This window comes from Trematomus bernacchii, unplaced genomic scaffold, assembly GCF_902827165.1.
Source record: "Trematomus bernacchii unplaced genomic scaffold, fTreBer1.1, whole genome shotgun sequence".
NCBI classification, from domain to species: domain Eukaryota; kingdom Metazoa; phylum Chordata; class Actinopteri; order Perciformes; family Nototheniidae; genus Trematomus; species Trematomus bernacchii.
Window position 1 is genome coordinate 17,518,189 of NW_022988043.1, and position 21,615 is coordinate 17,539,803.

General features: G+C 44.2%; 1 protein-coding gene across 1 annotated transcript; it reads right to left on the reverse strand.

Annotated features, from left to right (window-relative positions):
• Positions 1 to 2,920: 2,920 nt before the first annotated feature.
• Positions 2,921 to 17,781, reverse strand: LOC117472600. The gene is made up of 16 exons (XM_034117897.1): positions 17,585 to 17,781; positions 16,408 to 16,886; positions 16,201 to 16,287; positions 15,612 to 16,001; positions 15,309 to 15,410; positions 14,903 to 15,133; positions 14,604 to 14,782; positions 14,389 to 14,482; positions 14,123 to 14,286; positions 4,737 to 4,911; positions 4,517 to 4,634; positions 4,213 to 4,304; positions 4,007 to 4,121; positions 3,525 to 3,794; positions 3,221 to 3,379; positions 2,921 to 3,126 (listed from the first exon to the last, which is right to left on the reverse strand). Exons 6-16 carry the CDS (start codon positions 14,933 to 14,935, stop codon positions 2,921 to 2,923), a joined length of 1,605 nt encoding a protein of 534 aa, XP_033973788.1. The 5' UTR covers positions 14,936 to 15,133; positions 15,309 to 15,410; positions 15,612 to 16,001; positions 16,201 to 16,287; positions 16,408 to 16,886; positions 17,585 to 17,781.
• Positions 17,782 to 21,615: the final 3,834 nt, after the last annotated feature.

The window sequence follows — 21,615 nt, forward strand, 5'->3', positions numbered from 1 at the left end:
AGTGCTTAAACGTAGTTAACATTGCAGGAAAGTTGATTGTCAAGTCCCAAAACAAATTATGCAGTTGCCAACTCTCACGCATCTGGCGTGTGACACACGCTTTCACTCTCAATCTCACGCTCTCACGCTGCCCAAACTATTCTCACGCCAAAAACAAGATGAACCGGCGATCCTTTTTGGTTGGTTATTTACAATGTTGAGTTGACAGCTGCTCAAGCTGTCAATCCGCTCCCTCCCCGCCCCCACCACTCTTAACAACGTTAACAGACAGCAGAGCAGTGGGAGCCGGTTGGTCAATCCCCGACCCGTATTGCGCATGCGCAGATCTGAGATCCAGTAGAAATGATAAAAAGTAAAAGTCTGCTGCTTATTGTTCTACTAGGCCGACATAGAGTCAAAGAGTATATGAGAGTGAGAGTGTGTTAATTAATATATTTGGCAGTTTGGAGTAAGTCTGTAGATTTGTGTGTGTGTGTGTGTTTCATGTATAGGCCTCTCACGATAATTTATTTTGTTGGATACATTTTCCCGGAAATGATTGCGATAAACGATAATATTGTCGGCACCGTTGTATGACCATTTTAGACCACTGACATAATGATAATATATAATAATAATTCAAGTACATCCTTTCAAACTGCTAGTCACATCCTCATGTAAATGGCAATTTATCGAGTTCATTTTTATTTATCGTACGATAAGTCAATTATTTGCTTATTTTGCTTACAGGCACAATAAAATAGTGGAAACAAACATGTGTTTGACTTTCATTAGTGAATGAAACTTTGTGCCCTTTATAGTCTGTGTCCAATATTGTGTATTTGCATATATTGTATATATATCCAATATATATGCTAAGGTCCCGCTACTGACATGATAGCAGTCATTTAGTGCGCATATGTGTAATTAAACCCATGATATCAAAATCTCACTCCAGCCAGGTACCCAAAGTTGGCAACCCTGAATATTAGACTTTAAGTACTTTGTCAGGCTTAATATTTATCTGTAGATTTACCAAAGCTTTTTGCTTACATGTATTTAAAAGACCTTAACTTAAAGTATTATTTAATGTTTTAATAAAGCCTGATTAGTTTGCCTGATTTGCACATCCTCCTATTAATATCTGTGTACATCCGGCACTAAACTTTTATTGTAGAGATCACTTACAGTAGCCTATCTTGTTGATATTTTCTATTCTATATTTCTATTCTATATTTCTATCATTGACCTTCTACTTTCCCCCTATTTGTATGTACTCTTAATATTTAAATGTTTTCATCAAATGTAACCCATTCAACAAAACATGCAGCAGAGATTAGCAACACAACCTTACCGGCATTGCAATGACTGTAAACGTGTAATAACGTGCTTTAACCACTAGGTGAATAATACAGACGTATAAAGTACACATGGTATACAATGCTATCAAAAACACATTATGTTAATTTACATATCTAACTACCATTATCAAGCTAAATATGGACTATATGAGGCTAAGGCATTGTACCAGGTGTAGGCTAATTATGTAGGCTAAGTCAAAAACAGGCAACTGATGAGGTGTTTGAAAGGTAATTTATGAGGATCAAACAAATGAGGTACACAGAATACAATGCCATTTTATCTGTTTCATTATTAGTGTAGGACAGATATGTATATATAACACCTGAAGATGTTTTATTCATGTTAGTCATTACTTTTAATACTAGTTGAACATTACATTTTTACATTTGTATGTTTAAAAAAAAAATTTCTAGTTATTGTGCTTTTTATCATGTTTTTAATTATTGTTTTATTATTGTACTCCCATTGTGTTATTTAATATTGTAGTTATTGCTTGTACAGCACTTTGGTCAACTGAAGGTTGTTTTAAATGTGATATATACAGGATATAGCTATATTATTGCACATATTTTAAAACATCAGACAAAAAGGTGTATCTGCCCCCTCATGGTGCTAATCAGTATGTGTGTTTGCTAAACAGAGATACAAACAGAACATGAGTGAACAGTCAAAACAATTTTTATCAACTTTATTGTTATGGGACCTTGTTTACATAGTGTTTCAGAGTAGACATGTAATAACATCTGAATAAAATGAAATGATAGAAAATGCCTTCAACAGCATATCAACAACCGGAAGAATAACTTACTGGACATACATATTAAGACATTAAGAAATGTGTCATTTTTTTTTTTTTGGAGGACCGCAGCTGACGAGAGGGGGTGTAGGGCTGAAAGAGGTCAGAGACGTATGCAGGGGCTAGGGAGTGGAGAGATGTGTAGGTTAGCAGGAGGAGTTTGTACTGGATGCGTGACTTGACCGGGAGCCAGTGAAGGTGGAGGAGGATGGGGGTGATGTGTTGCCAGGGCTTGGTGTGGGTGAGGAGCCTGGCTGCAGAGTTCTGGACGTACTGGAGCCTGTCCAGGGCTTTGCAGGTGACCCCGAACAGAACTCCATTGCAGTAGTCCAGGCGTGAGGAGATGAAAGTATGTATTAATGTTTCTGCAACGGGGTCGGGGAGAGAGGGCCGGAGTCTGGAGATGTTTCGAAGGTGAAAAAAAGCAGTTTTGACAGTAGACCTGATGTGGGAGTTGAAGGTGAGGCTAGAGTCCAGAGTGACGCCCAGGCTGGATGGAGCAGCCATCGACGGTGAGGAGCAGATCTCCAACCTCCCGGAGCAGTGTTTTTGGGGCCACAACCATGAGCTCTGTTTTGTTTTTGTTGAATTTCAGTAGGTTTGTTGACATCCAGGTTTGGATGTTGCGGAGGCAGTTGACTAGTGACAGCTGGGATGATGGATTGGTACTGATGTAGAGTTGGGTGTCGTCGGCATAGGAGTGGAAGTTGAGACCATGTTGGCGGAGTATTTCACAGAGGGGGAGCATGTAGATGTTAAATAGAAGGTAGTCTGGAGGGGGCTTCACCGTGTGTCATCAGAGCTGTCAGAGTCGCAGTCAGAAGACTCATCTGAAAGACTTTGCAAGAAGCTGATGGTCTCTGCTCCAGTCAAAAGCTGCAGATAGCATTGTCTAGCATGAGTCTTCATTTCTCCGATGTCGTGCTGCTTTTTCCTAAACATGCTCTGGAGACCTTTCATCCCGTCTTCGCTCAGGCCCAATGGTGAATCTTAAATGTATAAGATAAAGACAATATGAGTTACTTCATCACCTATCACTGATGTGTAAAGTCATGCAAAGTAAAAATGTAATATATACTGTACTTTGCAGGCAGGACATCTTTTTCAGGGAATCACTGCGGGTTGAAAGGACCTTCCAGTGTTGGTTCATTTCTGTGACGAGAATCTTCTTCTCCTCCTGTAGTCTCTTCACTGCCATGACAAGGTCGAATGCTCTTCTCTTTGTCCTGAGGTCGAAAGAGTCTGGAAAGCATTTATGAGAAAACATGAATGAATGTGTATGAAAGATCAACATTCAAAGAATCTATGAAGTCTTAAATAGATTTATATATCAGACATGAAGGTTTTCCACATTTGCTGTGAGCATTCAGCAGACTGGTGTACTTACCACTGTTTGGTAGCTGCCATGGCCAAGCTTTCTCCACAGACAGAATGGCTTCGAGGCACAGCGCTTCTGTGCTTGGACCCATTGAGTTGTATTTCTCAACTGTGGCTGTCAGGACCCCTTTCTCATCCCTGATCTTGCGGCGGATCCGGGAACGACCTTTGTTGCTGTCTGTGTCTTTGTAGAGACGCTGCGAACGTCTCTTGACACTTACTGTCAGCATTTCGATCTTGCTGGCCAAGGCAGCAGCATCCCTTGGGTTGTTTGTTGTTGCTTTTTAGAGGAAATAGGTGTATTAAGCACAGTAATTCACAATAACAGTGACATTTGATCAAATGTTTTAATATTATTTTATTACATATGCTTCATGAAAAATAAGTAATGCAAATGTCAATAGAGGGTTATCACTAATTCTGAAGATTTAAAATAAATTGATAAATCATGACTACAAAAAAGTTGAAAAACGTCATTAAGATTGTCCTCACTTTCTGCCCACTCATTCACATCTCTGATCCAGTCTTCCAGCTGCTTTTCAGTCACTGCCAACTCAGCCTTCATGGACTCCAGGTTCTGCAATTGCTTTTCCAGAGCTTTTGTGGTCTACAAACGTCAAACAATTAAAGACAAATAAATACAGAAATCTACATTTAGGCTGCAGCCACAAATAATTCTTCTAAAACTATGTTATTACCTTCAGATATCTGCGGGACAGTGAGGTGGCCAAGTTGCTGACTTTTTGCTGATTCCAGCGCATGGCCATCAGCGTCAGCATGTCTGTACGTCCTGCAAAAGAGAATATCACATTATTACTATTCCTCTTACTTCTTATACTGTAACTGGGGTTTATACTATATTGCCATCCTAAATGGTGTTCTATGGTCATAACCGTCAATGAGCTTTTATGAGTTTCTGTTGTTGGTGTAATTTGTTAGTGTAATCTGTGCCTTTCTGAACATTTTTTGAAAACTGACAGTAAAGGTTCTATCGTAACTCACCTGCTTTTGACATGTGTTTTGTGGTCACTGCTATCCGAGAGAGGAAGGCATTGACCTGTTCCACCTCCTCCCCTAGGGTTAGTCCAGCCCCCTCTTGATATGCCCCACTCCATTTCACCTGTTTAAAATATATTCAAAAGTACGACTCGTTACAACTTGTCACTATTCACAAGGAGGTTTTTACATAAAGTGATTGTGTCACATGGTAACAATTCCTTACTTCACATTTGAAGTCATGCACTTTGGCATGAAACACTGAGAGAAAGGGCTTCATGTCGAGAAGATGCTGGAGCTCTGGACAGCTTTTTGTGATTCTCTGGAGGTAGGGCCAATATTTGCAGGTCACATCCATGCAAAAGAACATACTACTGGCCAGCTTTTTCTGTAGGTACAGGGGATAAGGGAATGCTCTGGTTTTTGGACAAAATTAACATGGGATCACTCCTGTCACCGGACGTACTTCGTCTCACTGGAATAGTAACGGTCATAGTGAATATAAAATCGTCCCCATGTATCCGGCCAATGACGGGAGAGTTTTGAAAGAGACAAAACACTGTTCCATACATTTAAAAACACTTAAACAATTAAACAATGTTTACCTGCCAACAAGCAGCAGTGTGCTGTCATTTCAAACATGTTACCCCACTGTTTAACACAGTTTTACCTGTGTTTTGAAGACTCTTTCCTGGGTCAATGTGTCCTCTTTCTCCCCCCCCTGGGTGTGTGTGAGACAAGTCAAGTGAGTCAGCCTGCCAACCAGCAGCAGTGTGCTGTCATTTCAAACATGTTACCCCACTGTTTAACACAGTTTTACCTGTGTTTTGAAGACTCTTTCCTGGGTCAATGTGTCCTCTTTCTCCCCCCCTGGGTGTGTGTGAGACAAGTCAAGTGAGTCAGGCTGCCAACAAGCAGCAGTGTGCTGTCATTTCAAACATGTTACCCCACTGTTTAACACAGTTTTACCTGTGTTTTGAAGACTCTTTCCTGGGTCAATGTGTCCTCTTTCTCCCCCCCTGGGTGTGTGTGAGACAAGTCAAGTGAGTCAGGCTGCCAACAAGCAGCAGTGTGCTGTCATTTCAAACATGTTACCCCACTGTTTAACACAGTTTTACCTGTGTTTTGAAGACTCTTTCCTGGGTCATTCTGTGCTCCAATGTGTCCTCTTTCTCCCCCCCTGGGTGTGTGTGAGACAAGTCAAGTGAGTCAGGCTGCCAACAAGCAGCAGTGTGCTGTCATTTCAAACATGTTACCCCACTGTTTAACACAGTTTTACCTGTGTTTTGAAGACTCTTTCCTGGGTCAATGTGTCCTCTTTCTCCCCCCCTGGGTGTGTGTGAGACAAGTCAAGTGAGTCAGGCTGCCAACAAGCAGCAGTGTGCTGTCATTTCAAACATGTTACCCCACTGTTTAACACAGTTTTACCTGTGTTTTGAAGACTCTTTCCTGGGTCATTGTGTGCTCACCAGGGGCACGAGAATACCCTCCACAGAAGGGGTCGTGGTTCCGTGAAGAAGGCCGAATTTGGGTGCTCATAGGCAGCCTGCTGCAGAGTCATTTTCAGGCTCCTCTCCACAATTGTCCCCCTAAAATGATTTAAAATCATTATTTTTGCATTTAAATGCATTTATTCTATCATTTATATGGTTCCCCAACACAATGCACATAGTCTGGAGCTCACTGGGGTCCTGCATATAATTTAATCAGGCGTTTTAACACTTTTTCCCATGAAAATGATTTTTAATCACTATCATGGGGCTATGAAAATAAAATTCCGGGTAATGCAGAGCACAAGTGCACCTTTTACTATTTAAATGTATTTGTATTATATATATTTGGGCTAGAAAGGTGACCTCTCTGGGTGATTTAGTCAGTTTATGGAGCTTAGCCCACAAATCCTGGATGATCCAGGCCGAATTTGGGTGCTCATAGGCGGCCTGCCAGGCGCCCCCACCCGTGGAAAGCAAAAAAAATTGAAGAAAACGCTTAATTATAACTTAAAATAATCAAAAATGAAGTTTTGAAAAATTGTCAAAAAAATGACAGAGTGCCAACGGGAGAAGGGGCCAGACTATTGGCGCTTCAGGCCGATTTTTCCCCTTCTCCGATGGTTGGTACAACGGAGAAGGGGAAAAAGTCCCTGGGCTTCATTTCCACTTCTCTGTTAAAAAGATTCATCCATACTTTTCAAACTACCGTCTGCACGAAATCGGAAACCCAGTTTTTGGGTGCACTCAGAAAAATAACGGCTGTTGCAAATCATGGAAGAATGTATCCGCTCACCAAGCACTTTGAGTGGGCCTAATTTTGTGGCGCAAGGACCCCCCAGCCTGGTTCTCTCAATACTTAAAGTTTGACATGGAGGAATGCGAGGGCACTTTGCAGGTGACTCTACCCGATTATGAGACACTATTTTGGGACGTATTTTTTACATTTCTCTGGTTCTCCAAATAGTTTAAGTTCGACATTTTGAGCCATGGAGGAATGCGAGGGCACTTTGCAGGTGACTCTACCCGATTTTGAGACACTATTTTGGGGCGTATTTTTTACATTTCTCTGGTTCTCCAAATAGTTTAAGTTCGACATTTTGAGCCATGGAGGAATGCGAGGGCACTTTCCAGGTGACTCTACCCGATTTTGAGGCACTATTTTGGGGTATAATTTTTACATTTTGACCCCTTTGCCCGGTTATCACCAAAGTTGAGTTGGATGATTTCGACCATGGAGGAATGTCAGGGGAGTCCGCGGGGGACTCCTGCGGGGTCATGAGGCACTATTTTGGGGTACAATTTTTACATTTTGACCCCTTTTCCCGGTTCTCACCAAAGTTGAGTTGGATGATTTCGACCATGGAGGAATGTCAGGGGAGTCCGCGGGGGACTCCTGCGGGGTCATGAGGCACTATTTTCGGACACTTTTTTCCCATTTTCCCCCCTTTTGCCTGGTTCTTTTTATTTTTATTTTTTTTCCTGTTTTGGCCCGTTTGACCCGGTTCCTTCTGCCGGGGGCACTGCCCGGTCCCGGGTGCCCCCCCCAGGGCTCGCGTACAGCCGTTTCACCCCCCACATTGACGGATTTTGACCCCTTTGCCCGGTTCTCACCAAAGTTGAGTGTGATGATTGCTGAGTCATGATGCACTATTTTGGGGTACATTTCCCCCATTATCAACACGGACTAGAGATGTCTCGGAGATGGCTCGGAGCCCACACCCTGGTTCTATGTAACCCTGGAGGAATGTCACATGAGTCGACAGGGGACTGCTGCTGGCTAATGAAGGACTATTTTGGGGTACATTTCCCCCATTATCAACACGGACTAGAGATGTCTCGGAGATGGCTTGGAGCCCACACCCTGGTTCTATGTAACCCTGGAGGAATGTCACATGAGTCGACAGGGGACTGCTGCTGGCTAATGAAGGACTATTTTGGGGTACATTTCCCCCATTATCAACACGGACTAGAGATGTCTCGGAGATGGCTCGGAGCCCACACCCTGGTTCTATGTAACCCTGGAGGAATGTCACATGAGTCGACAGGGGACTGCTGCTGGCTAATGAAGGACTATTTTGGGGTACATTTCCCCCATTATCAACACGGACTAGAGATGTCTCGGAGATGGCTCGGAGCCCACACCCTGGTTCTATGTAACCCTGGAGGAATGTCACATGAGTCGACAGGGGACTGCTGCTGGCTAATGAAGGACTATTTTGGGGTACATTTCCCCCATTATCAACACGGACTAGAGATGTCTCGGAGATGGCTCGGAGCCCACACCCTGGTTCTATGTAACCCTGGAGGAATGTCACATGAGTCGACAGGGGACTGCTGCTGGCTAATGAAGGACTATTTTGGGGTACTTTTTTTTCATTTTCACCCAAATTTCCCTGGATGAAATATTTTTTAGTTTTTTTAGTTTTTAGCCCAGTTTTGGCCACAGCGTTGCCTGGAGGATAGGACCGAGATATGACAGACTCTCTGGCCGCCTCACAAGTCACTATTGTCGGACACTTTCTTTGCTTTACCCCGGTTCTATCACTCTTTCCTCCTTTGACCATACAACCCGTTTCCTGCTGGGGTGGTGCCTGGTTCCGGGGTACCCCAAACCCTCTCATGGTCGGGGCACCATGTATTGATGCATCGGACCCAATGTTGCCATCACCAGCCCCGCGTTGGTGCGGAAGTGGGACCATCTGACCCGGTGGTAACCCAATACTTCCCTTCGTCCATGCACCATGAATTGATGCATCGGACCCAGTGTCGCAACCACCGCTCACGCTAACGCATATAAACGGAGAACTATAACATAATTTTGATCAAAATCATTATGTGTGTTTCAGGAAGGATGTCATCTGAATGCCCGGTGTGCAGACTCTTCTATCTGGCATTGAACAAACACCTTAAGCACAAGCATGCAGTGCGGAACTTGGAGGAGAGGGGAATCCTCCTGAAAATAGCCAGTGGAAGGATAAATGTTCGGACCAAACCCTGTCCCATCGCTGGGTGTTCGTACGCTGGGAAGAGACTGGACCGTCATGTAAAACATGACCACCCTGAGTTGTCCCGACATAAGGCACATCAGGTCATGGCAAGGCTGAAGCATAGTGTGGCACTGCAGTTGCTCCATGACCTCCGTGAGACTAACCCCATCATTGGAATGGCTACATCATTGGATATAGACAATGAGGAGGAATACCCCGGGCACCCTCCACCCTTCTCCCCACATACCGAGTGTGACAACGAGGACTGCAGGCAGGTGATGCTGGAAAATGTGGCATTGAGGGCTCAGAAGGATGCCCTCAATGATGAGGTGAAGACCCTGCGCTCCAGGCTGAAAAAGGAGCTAAAACCCAGGAAGCAGAGTGCTGCTGTTCTTGAGGAAGAGGACGAATGTATACGATTTAAGGGCCTGGCAATCCCAAATACCTCCGGCATAAACACAGTAGCCTCAGGCAGCAATACCCCTGTGAAGAGCCCGGTGAAGACTGTCATGCAGTCCCCAGTAACCTCCGGTAGCGAGACCCCTGTGAGGAGCCCGGTGAAGACTGTCATGCTTGCAGTAGCCTCCGGTGGGAAGAGACCGGTCAAGAACCCTGTGAAGAGCCCAATGAAGACTGTCATGCTTGCAGTAGCCTCCGGTGGAAAGAGACCGGTCAAGAACCCTGTGAAGAGCCCAGTGAAGACTGTCATATTACCAGTTTCCTCCGGTAGCGAGACCCCTGAGAAGAGCCCGGTGAAGACTGTCATGTTTGCAGTAGCCTCCAGTAGCGAGACCCCTGTGAAGACCCCGGTGAAGACTGTCATGTTTGCAGTAGCCTCCAGGTAGCGAGACCCCTGTGAAGACCCCGGTGAAGACTGTCATGTTTGCAGTAGCCTCCGGTAGCGAGACCCCTGTGAAGACCCCGGTGGAAACTGTCATGTTTGCAGTAGCCTCCGGTAGCGAGACCCCTGTGAAGACCCCGGTGGAAACTGTCATGTTTGCAGTAGCCTCCGGTAGCGAGACCCCTGTGAAGACCCCGGTGGAAACTGTCATGTTTGCAGTAGCCTCCGGTAGCGAGACCCCTGTGAAGACCCCGGTGGAAACTGTCATGTTTGCAGTAGCCTCCGGTAGCGAGACCCCTGTATGCCGGAAGACCCGTGCCTCTAAGCTGGCTAATGACTTGCCCTCTCCCTCAAATTACTGGTCCACTGGGTGTGGACGGGGGAATACCATGCGTGAAATCACGTTGCCTAGAAGCATGGAGGCGTACCTTCAGACATACTTGGATCACTGTTTGGGTGTCGCTCCGACAGTAAAACAGAAAGACAATGTTGTGTCGAAGATCAGCCGGATAAAGAACTTCATAGTATACATGGCCCATGGTGTTAACCGCCTGTCAGACTGGCTGTTCCTAAGAAACATGAAGATGATCCGTGGCTGGAGCGAGTATATTGTAAAGCCGGGCCGGGCAGTCACAACATCAGAGTTCTTCCTGAAGAATGTGCACCAGTTCATGGGGTACATGTCTGAGTCAAAGCCCCGGGGGTGCAAGCTCACCCAGTCTGATATGACCCACATAATGAGAGAGGTGAAAGCCAACATGAAACACTTGAATAAGGCAGTCACTCTACATCAGTTTAAGGTGAAGAGGAACAAACTGGATCGTCTGCCGAGCCAGGCGGAGCTTCTCGCCGCCATGGCGGCCGCTGAGAAGCGCATCCCGGAGCTCCTCGACCTGATGGCCGGCACGCCGACCTCAACCACCCAGAAGCTTCTCTATGGCTATCTCACCCTCCATTGGAGCCTCCTGTATGGCCACCGTACGGGCGTGTACGCAAACATGAAAAACAGTGAGGTCTTAGAGGCAGCCATAAGGGGAACTGCTGAGGGCTACATCATCCATGTGCAGGATCACAAGACGGCCAAGACATATGGCGAAGCACAGCTGGCGCTTACAGTAGAGGAGTTTAGCTGGGTCATGCGGTGGATGGGGATTAAAGAGGCATTGCTGGGTCCTCAGAATGAATTCTTCCTTTTCACAAGGGGGAATCGGGCCTCCAAGAACCTGAACGCTCACTTGAAGAGGGCATGGGCTGATGCTGGGCTAGAAACAGCCGTCACCTTCACAATCCTGCGCACTGCCCTGGCTGACAATATCAAGCATCACCAAGATCCAGAAAGCCGGTCGATTCTCGCCAGGTTTATGTGTCACGACGTAACCACGGCGGACCGGTTCTACGCGAATGCGCCAGGTATAAAGGAGGCATTGAGAATCCGCTCCATGTTCAGGGCGTCATCAGATGCGGCAGCAGCTGCATCATCATCAGAAGGATGTCTACCGCTGTCAGATGGGGAGACCTCCGAAGAGGGCTGCTATAACAGTACAGCTCTATCATCTTCACCTGATGGGTCATTGGAGCGGCAGCAGCAGCGGAAGCGGAAGCGGGAGGGAAAGAGGCCAATGAAGTCGGGACCGGGGCTGGTTGACACTCCTGATGATGGGGCAGGGGCCGTGGACTCAACCTGTTTGCCCTGGTGCACCGTAAGAATTAGACGCCTAATTTGGTCCCCTGAATCCCGCTAAACATTGTGAATATGTATACCGTGTATATAATTATTATTATAATCCTGTGTATACATTTTGTAAATAGTACAATATCTCCAGGGCGCATAACTGCACTTTACAAGCCAGGAAAGGTGCCAGAATCCTGGGCATACATTTTGTTAATAGTGCAACACCTCCAGGGCGCATAACTGCACTTTAAAACGTAGGTTAAGAAATTTAGTAGTACTGTTATAGTAGCAGTAGTACGTGTAAATAGTTTATGTTTTAGCCTCTCTGTACTGTCAACTGTGTTTTTTGTTCAAATAAAATAAAAAAAAAAAAAAAAACAATAACCTTGATGGTTACCAGGGGCAGAAAAAGTGCCACTTTCCATCAGCACCGGGGAGGCACTCTCCTTGGTGCTGAACCCTGTGATGAGCGCTCAAGTGTTGGCGGAGGAGGTGTAAGCCAGAGGAGGGTGAACAAAAGTTAAAGTGTTTGAACCTCCAGCCCAGAAGGGGGGGTGATGCCGTGAAGAAAGCCGAATATGGATGCTGATGGGCGGACACAGAAGCACCATAAAACCACCCCCTTGTAAGGTCACCAGGGGCACGAGAATACCCTCCAGCCCAGAAGGGGGGGTGATGCCGTGAAGAAGGCCGAATATGGATGCTGATGGGCGGACACAGAAGCACCATAAAACCACCCCCTTGTAAGGTCACCAGGGGCACGAGAATACCCTCCACAGAAGGGGGGGTGATGCCGTGAAGAAGGCCCAATATGGATGCTGATGGGCGGACACAGAAGCACCATAAAACCACCCCCTTGTAAGGTCACCAGGGGCACGAGGTTCTGGTGGGTGTGAATACCTGTGTTTAGTCCGTGGGGGAGTGCTTAACTGTGGGGGCCCGGGGACTCAGGGTGTGCAAGGTTATGGAGGTCCCACTGTTAGGGGCCCATGCTGGAGGTAATTAGTCCGTCCTTGGGGCTCTGTGAGCGGGCAAAAAGAGGTGATTTCCCCCTGGTCTCTGCTGGAGGTGCAGAGTCCCACTGTTAGGGGCCCATGCTGGAGGTAATTAGTCCGTCCTTCGGGGCTCTGTGAGCGGGCAATGAGAGGTGATTTTCCCGGTCTCCGCCCTGGAGGTGTGAAATAAACAGAGTCCCCCTGTTAGGGACTGGTGCTGGAGGTCTCTAGTCCGTCCTTCGGTGCTCTGTGAGCGGGCAAAAAGAGGTGATTTCCCCCTGGTCTCTGCTGGAGGTGCAGAGTCCCACTGTTAGGGGCCCATGCTGGAGGTAATTAGTCCGTCCTTGGGGCTCTGTGAGCGGGCAGAGAGAGGTGATTTCCCCCTGGTCTCTGCTGGAGCTGTGAAAGAAACAGAGTCCCACTGTTATGGGGACATGCTGGAGGTAATTAGTCCGTCCTTGGGGCTCTGTGAGGGGGCAGAGAGAGGTGATTTTCCCCTGGTCTCTGCTGGAGCTGTGAAAGAAACAGAGTCCCACTGTTATGGGGACATGCTGGAGGTAATTAGTCCGTCCTTGGGGCTCTGTGAGGGGGCAGAGAGAGGTGATTTTCCCCTGGTCTCTGCTGGAGCTGTGAAAGAAACAGAGTCCCACTGTTATGGGGACATGCTGGAGGTAATTAGTCCGTCCTTGGGGCTCTGTGAGGGGGCAGAGAGAGGTGATTTCCCCCTGGTCTCTGCTGGAGGTGCAGAGTCCCACTGTTAGGGGCCCATGCTGGAGGTAATTAGTCCGTCCTTGGGGCTCTGTGAGCGGGCAGAGAGAGGTGATTTTCCCGGTCTCCGCCCTGGAGGTGTGAAATAAACAGAGTCCCCCTGTTAGGGACTGGTGCTGGAGGTCTCTAGTCCGTCCTTCGGTGCTCTGTGAGCGGGCAAAAAGAGGTGATTTCCCCCTGGTCTCTGCTGGAGGTGCAGAGTCCCACTGTTAGGGGCCCATGCTGGAGGTAATTAGTCCGTCCTTGGGGCTCTGTGAGGGGGCAGAGAGAGGTGATTTTCCCCTGGTCTCTGCTGGAGCTGTGAAAGAAACAGAGTCCCACTGTTATGGGGACATGCTGGAGGTAATTAGTCCGTCCTTGGGGCTCTGTGAGGGGGCAGAGAGAGGTGATTTCCCCCTGGTCTCTCCTGGAGGTGTGAAATAAACAGAGTGCTACATTTTGTAAATAGTGCAATATCTCCAGGGCGCATAACTGCACTTTACAAGCCAGAAATAATGTTTAAATGGTCGGGGAAAGTATTTTTAAATGTCTGGAAGAGAGTTTTAGACAGTCATTTTGCACGAAATCATTTAACATAGACGCTCTCCTGAAAATGCACAGAATATGTGCTTTTTCAGGAGACCGTCAATGTTAAATGATTTCGTGCAAAATGACTGGCTAAAACCTCGGAATAAGTGTTTGAAAAGCGGGGAAAAGTTGTTTAAAATAGTCTGATACCTCCAGGGCGCATCACCAAAAATGTACAAGCCAGGGAAGATGCCTGAATCCCGGATACTTTAGGTCTGTCACTTAGGGTGACCGCACCACTCCGACGCTCCCGAGAGTGGACGTCCATTGTTTGTAAGGCACCTAAGAGGGATAAGCAAAGATTTCTCCCCTGTACATATTGAGAGCACAGAGGAGCACTCCATGTCGACAGACGGCAAGCTCTAGTCCCTCCTCATCCAGCTTGCCGGCTGATTTTTGGGAGGTCTCTCTGGCTGCCGACCACTGTCCTCCACAAACACCTCTTCCGGAGACCTAATATATAAAAATGTATTGATGAAAATGGTGCAAAGACTAACCTAACCAAACCCTTCATTAGGATATTATATTATACATAATTAGAGTCTGCAATATTACATGTTTGGTTGTGGTGTGTATATAGTCCACAAATCTTGAGACGTCTTCATCCCTGGCTATAAAGACACCGTCAAAGATGGCCTGTTCCTCAGATCTAAATAAATCAAAGGAGCAATGTATGACATCTCAGATTATAAGGTTGATTGGTTCACATCAAGATACTTTTGTTTCGTTATTTGTTCAAATACTGTGACATTATATATTTTCTATAGTACCTAGCTGCATTCTTGAAACGGTAATGCTTGCGGTTTCCATCCACGGAAACTGCAAGCATATCAGGGCTACACGCAGGACAGGTGAAGGGCTCCTCCTTGCACATGATGTCGACCTCATAACGCACAGCCTCCCACTCAAAGAAACTTTTGATGAAGCTGTCAGTTGAGATCTTCCCAGTCTATAACAAAATAAGGACATCAACAGATAATGTCAAAAATAAATTATAAATTATAAGGACACAGCTTACAATTTGTACAATACAAATAGATCAAAAAGGACAAGTAACTTCAATACTCACACGGCCGAAGCGCAACGTTCGCTGATCGAGCATCCTTAAATGCCTGAAAGGATAGTCCAGGTGCAGCCATTTTCATTTCTTCAAATGAGAAGAAAACATCTGTGGCATAAATGGTGGCGAAGTGAAGGGTAGCTGGCCAGTAGTCACTCCGAAGAAGGTCGTCAACCCCAGTCGTCCATGTCGCAGCGCATGCTTCACAAGCCAACTCTGGCATGCTTAGCTCATGTCGTCCTTGAAAAACAGACAAGGTGTTTTTAATACATTTGGTATTCTTTACTCAATACCCATGTTAAGGTTTAATAGACAAGCTATCCCACATGTCTTTGAGAAGGGTTGGATATTATCAAGAAGAAACTTCAATAACATCTATCTTAAGAAACAAGACAAACATTCTTCCCATTCTTACCATTCATTGTGATCACAGTCACAGTCTTTCCTGGCTTGAGGCTCAATGACTCTGATGCACAACCACAGATTTTGTCCGGGATCTCCACAGGTACAAACCGCACTGGAAAAAAATTCAAATGGGAATTAAAAATAATTTGTCTCTTTTGAAAAATACTACATTGTTATGTGACATATTTAGGATTTAACTTTACATCAGAACATTAAAAAGAGACTTAAGCACACTGCTGGGAAGCTCACATTTTCAAAATGAAATTCTCAACAAGTCCAGCAAGAAAATGTACATTCACAAACCAGAACTTACCACAGGAGCAAAGGGCCATATTTAGTACATGTGTTGTTGGGGCCAATGGCTGGAAGTAACCTGCAGTAGTAGCATCTCTGTTGTGGAGGGGGTGTCTGGAGTGCATGCTGACATCACAGTCAGCACAGAAGAAGGGATGTGGTCGGCAATCCCGGCACCGGACAACAGACGTTTTGCCCCAACACTGTTGGCAAATGTGTGTTCCCACATTTGCTTGGGCCACTACGGTGTTAACTAGATGTGGTCTCGCTGCCCTCCAGCTCTCTGAAAAAAAACTTTTTCGAGTGCTCCAGTTGGTCGATGCCAGCAGAGAAGCACTTGGGGTTTGTGCTACCACCTCATCTCCTGTAGTATCGCTCAGAGACTGCTGGAGATCTCGTAGAAACCCCTCTGTTAAAACGGTACAATAAAGTCCAAAGCACAATGATTAGTTTTCTTTAAAACATACTGGATGGAGTGGTTTTGAAAGCTGTAACTACTGTGTTTTTAATTCTAGCAAATTATGAAGTTTAGAAATGAAGTACGTATCACATAAAGATACAAGTATGAATATGTGTTTCGGGCTAACCAGACCAAATGAAGTACATACCAACAGTCTCTGGAGCGATAACTGGAGCAAAGATCAGATCACAGTCAGGAGCAGCAACGGGGGGATCAGTGTTACGACTGCAGCCAGCTGTATCAGAAAAAACATTTATTTTATACCATTAAATTGTACTACTTTTCCCTTACCAAGAGTTATGTTTTCATTCATTTCATATACTCAAGTGCCTAGAAATATATATCTTATACTGACCCTGATTTGAGACATTCCGGGTTGAACGTGGTCTTGCAAAGATCAAGTTTCCCTCACTGTCTCTCTTCTTCCAGCACATCATTGACACTGCTGGCACTGTTGCTGCTGCTGCTACTGCTGCTGTTGTTGCCGCTTCCAAGTGGAAGCAGCAACAACAGCAGCAGTAGCAGTACAAAGCAAATCATCAGCACTCCGTAGGTCATCCCTTAACTCTTTCTGCTCAACCAGCTCATCTGCGCTTCTCAGGAGATCCTCAAGATCAGAATCACTCATTATAGTGAAGAGACACAGACAGAGACACAGAAGAAAGACTGACAACAGAGTTAGACAGAGAAATAAATAGAGAGATAGGAAGAGACTATCAAGTACAACACAGCAAGGACAGTTTAACAAGACAGACTTGGCTCTTAAAAGTGCCTTTGGGTTGTTTGGAGTTTGGAAAAACAAAGGGTTGTTTTTTGGAGAACAAATTGCAGGATCTGTTGAGAGAAAACAACATAATTTAGAAACTCAAAAATAAAATAACAATGCCAGTGTAATTGTTGTTGTTTACAATTTTCTACTTGGCTAATAACCAATTAATGCTTACTACTGTTGTCATTAAAGGTATTTTCACACCATCGCACAGCAAAATCACTGCCACCAGTCATTTAAATAAGTAATTTGTACAAAAATTATAAAAGTATTATTACTATTAATACTAAAAACACATGTATACAAAGTATTATTAATAGATTTACGATTCGAAAATTATAAAAGCAGAGTAGACATGTGGAGATTATCCGGCTGAACAAAACGTGATCCGTCTCTGAGCTAGCTAGCTAGCTCAGGCGAGTTCATTTGTTATATTTAGGTAATACCCTAGTAGAGTGGAGATTATCCGGCTGAACAAAACGTGATCCGTCTCTTAAATGTGTGTCAACCACAGACCTTATTTCGAGCTATTTTCCAAAATTCTATGGAGAAATTGCAGTGCGTGTTCTAGCTAGCTAGCTAGCAAGCTAGCTCAGGCGAGTTCATTTGTTATATTTAGGTAATACCCTATATTATTTAGTTACTATACCCCTCAGAAAGGTGCCAGAAGCAACATTGGCGCCGATTAGATTATTATTATTATTATTATTATTATTCGTGGCTAAGTTTATTTCCTATAACTATGTGTTACCCATGCTCTTACCTTGATTCTGAAGAACTGCGACTCTCTCATCCAGGTTTGGTCACGTAAAGTGCAAAGGTATGCCGTCTTTACGACGGTACCTGAGGATTGTGGGTAATGTAATCGCAAAGCGGACAGAAGTCGTAACAACAATAGCTGGGGATTGTGGGTAGTGTAGTGTCTTCGGCCATCCAAAACTCAAAAGTCGTCACAACAATAGCTGGGGATTGTGGGTAGTGTAGTCTCTTTGGCGCTCCACATTTCAGAGAAAACAAGTTGTCTCAGAATTGTAGGGGAAAAACACAAAAGCATTGTACTCAATTTAAACCTATCAATGTCGTTTAATTAACAAAGGTAATCTGGTGTTTTTGAGTGGATGAGTAATGGAGATATCACTGTCAAATCAATCGACAGTAAGGAGAATACTTACTTCCGGGTGTACAATTCTCCGTTATCCAATGGGAATGGACGCTCACATTGCCTTTAACAGCTGCCGACACAAACGAATGCCGTGCTTCCCTAAGCGTCAAATACCGACGCCGATGGGAATACATTGCAATCAGTTGAAAGCTCTTTGCATCCGTTTATGACGCTGATGGAAACTCGGCGCGTCACAACTGGACGCCACGGAATTCTGACCAAGCGTCGCTCCTGGACGCGTTGGGAGTGAGAGTGTGTTGGTTATACAGTAAGTGTCATAGACAGTGTTACATTGCTATTATTATCCTTAAAATATATATAAAACAAAACCACTTATGATCTTTTTTTTTGGGTGGTTTACAGTTAATTCTGTTTCTGCTATTGATGGTTTCATTTTTGTGAAAAATAATAAAATAATAAAATTCAATAACGTGCTTTAGCCACTAGATGTGCCTTTCTATCAGCTGTGCACCGTTATGGTGTAAATACAGCCTATCTACCAATTGGATCAAATATAAAAGTCAGCCGAATTAGTATTGATACTGCAAGGAGACGTATTGTGTGAAAAGAAATGTAAGATGTTGTTTAATTGCTGATATATTTATGATTCACGTCACGTTTTCAGTTTTGGCGGCAGTGCTTCCTGTTTGTCCAGAAGTCTTCTCATCAGGGCTCTATAAATACAGAACTACGGCAGATATGTAATATTTAATGCAGCCGAACCGTGTATTACAATGCCGTTATGTGATGACCTCCAAACAGAAAAGCAAGCAAACTCGGAATAAAGTATTATTTTATTTTAAAAAAAAATTTGGATTTCACATCAACAGTAAGTCCGGTTAACTAAAATGTCCGTGCGGAACAATACCCCCAACCCATAGATCCGTGGGTGAATAATGTCAATCACCACATTACACACATCCCTTCACATTTACATTTTAATTTACATTAAAGTATTTCGTGAGGCCTTCTAAAATGTTTTAAAATATAATTAGGGTTGTAGTTGAAGAGTTTGTAAATTGCGTTGCCTGGCAACGCAATCGCACAACGTCACGTCCGTTAATTCCACATCCACACCAGTCTATGATCCACACACATGGATTAACATCGATTTAATACATTAATGTAGCCTTTGTTTCTGCTAAAAGAGGTGTCGACCAGCTAGGGCAACAAGAAAATCGGCGAAATCAAGTGTGACGATTACAAAATAAATTAAAAACATCTCATTTTGACAATAAAAACCGACCAATAGGCGCGGTAGACCATTTGCTTGGCACTTCCGGGTATTTCTCCACTGGTTGGGCCATGTTAACAATACCGTGTAACTGTCACGTTTGAAGGGACGAAACCGTGACATATTCACGTCTCCCAGCATGGTAGATCGTCACATGTTCACGTCTTGCCGTGATACCGGGTTGCATTTTTTAGGCCTTAATTTTACCATCTTGGTTTCTGTGTCTTTCACAAACTGAAAACACACTGTAAAAAAGGGTTTTATTCCTAAAACAAAAACGGTAACTAAACCCCAACAACTTACAATGCTTTATTTTTTGTTTTACTCAAAATAGGACATTAATTTACTAAATTAACTTTGTCTTGTATTTAACTTTATTGAGACCAAAAACGAATTAGCTTCATGTTTACTGAGGTAAAAATGTAAGTTAAAAGTAGGGACACTTTCTTATGGACCTCTATGCAATCAGATTTATATTGCAGCTAATGAGGTCGTCCCCTGCTGGTTAATAGTTAGACTTTAAGATTAAGTTGAATTTACTGAACTTACTTAGGTTTCAGAACTCTGCCTGCTCTGAATACAGTCCCATGTACAGCTCCTCAGCATGTATAAATCAAAAGCTTGAAATGTATCTGTTAACAGTTGCTAGGTCATTACTAGGATTGACAGTGGTAGGTGTTTAGTGATTATTTCATTCTTAGGTCCTTTTAATCATGAGAGCAAGTACAAAACAAACTGTCTGCCTTTGGTCCTCTAATATAACATTGAATGTAATTGGATAGGAAGTGTTAATATAGTCCTTTTTTATCCCCCTGGCTATTGACCAAGCTGAAGTTGATTCGTTTGGAAAAGTAACGAGAAAGCGCAATCATGTGTTATTTTATAAAGACATTGAGAACTTTCTTTGGGACAATATAAAAGGAGAATGTTTTTTCCTTTGGGTTTGTAGAAGAATTGACACAATTGTAAAACATTTTTCCCTTTTGAAGTGTTGTACACGCAGCAGGCTGTTTTTCTCTAGTGACAGAGCAGAAAGGATGTTAAAGGCAGTGGCTGTTGTACCCCGGGGTCTCTGCATGAGATGTGCGGTTTTCCAACCGGCTGGGGATTGACTCAAAAATCCCTCGGTGTCTGGCTGAATATTGTGTTTGCAAAAGTCCTCTGAGCTGGTAGGTCTCCAAACATTGAAGTGTCAGACAGCAAGTGCACTATAAGAAAGAAGAAACTACAACTATGTTGGGGATTTTAAGGATTTTATAGATTATTGACTTTATTAAAAGTTAAAACATTTAGAGGCATGTTCCAACATCTTCACTAGTTTATATATTACATTACATTGCTTATAGTTGCATGGCTTGCCAACATGTTGGTTTAAACCGTATCACATTATTCAGTATAACTATAATCATAGAACATAATCAACTTTATTCATTTGAGCACTTTTTGTTCATCTGTTAGTGTTGGCTCTTGCGACTGATGCATGAATATGCAAGAGCCTGGAAGGACTCTGGGATCTTCTCCAACTCAGCCACAAGAGCATGAGTGAAGTCCAACACTGATGTTGGGTGATGAGGCCTTGCTGGCAGTTGGCATTTCAGTGGATCGCAAAGGGCGTGTATGGCGTTGATGTTGGAGCTTGTACAGACCATGCATAACTAGCAAAACATTTCATTATTGACCTCACTTTGTTCTTTTGGGCATTGTCATGTCAAAACAGAAACAACCCAAAAAACCTTTGACACAAAGTTGGAAAATGCTACTGTCCGAAATATTATTATAAAGTATTAAGATTTACTAACAATTGAACTTGGTCATATAGTGGACAATGGTAGCTTTTATTTAGAGCATCTTTTCTTCTGTAACGTGATGTCATTTAGATTTTACGCTGCATACAGTATGTGGTTGGGAATAGTTAGACGAGACATTTAAATGACATCCTACTAATTTGGCTGGTCCAGATGTGGGTGTGTGTACAGGGCTACTTAGCTAGAGAGCACTTTTGGACTCCACCCCCTTACCAATTTATAAATATATATATTGTGGCTTAAGCCGACACCCTTTGTCGCATGTCTCTCAAAGGGAATCATCAATGGTGGCTGTGTGGCAGGTTATAAATGGCTTTATTGGTTGTCCTGCTCTTAAACAAATCTGCTGCATTTGGAATTCCCCATCTATTTGACCTATTTAACTATTCTTATCAGCTTAACAGGTCATGTGACCCAATATGTAAGAAAAATGACTCCGGGGGATGGGTGCTGAGGAGTAGCTGGATAAATGCAGAGTAGAAATAAAACCTGGATTCTGATTCACAGAGACGTCAACGTCAAGGTTCAGCCTGGATCAACAAAGCTGCCTTCCTCTCAATACCTGAGAATCCGTTCGCTCAGGGCCACAGGTT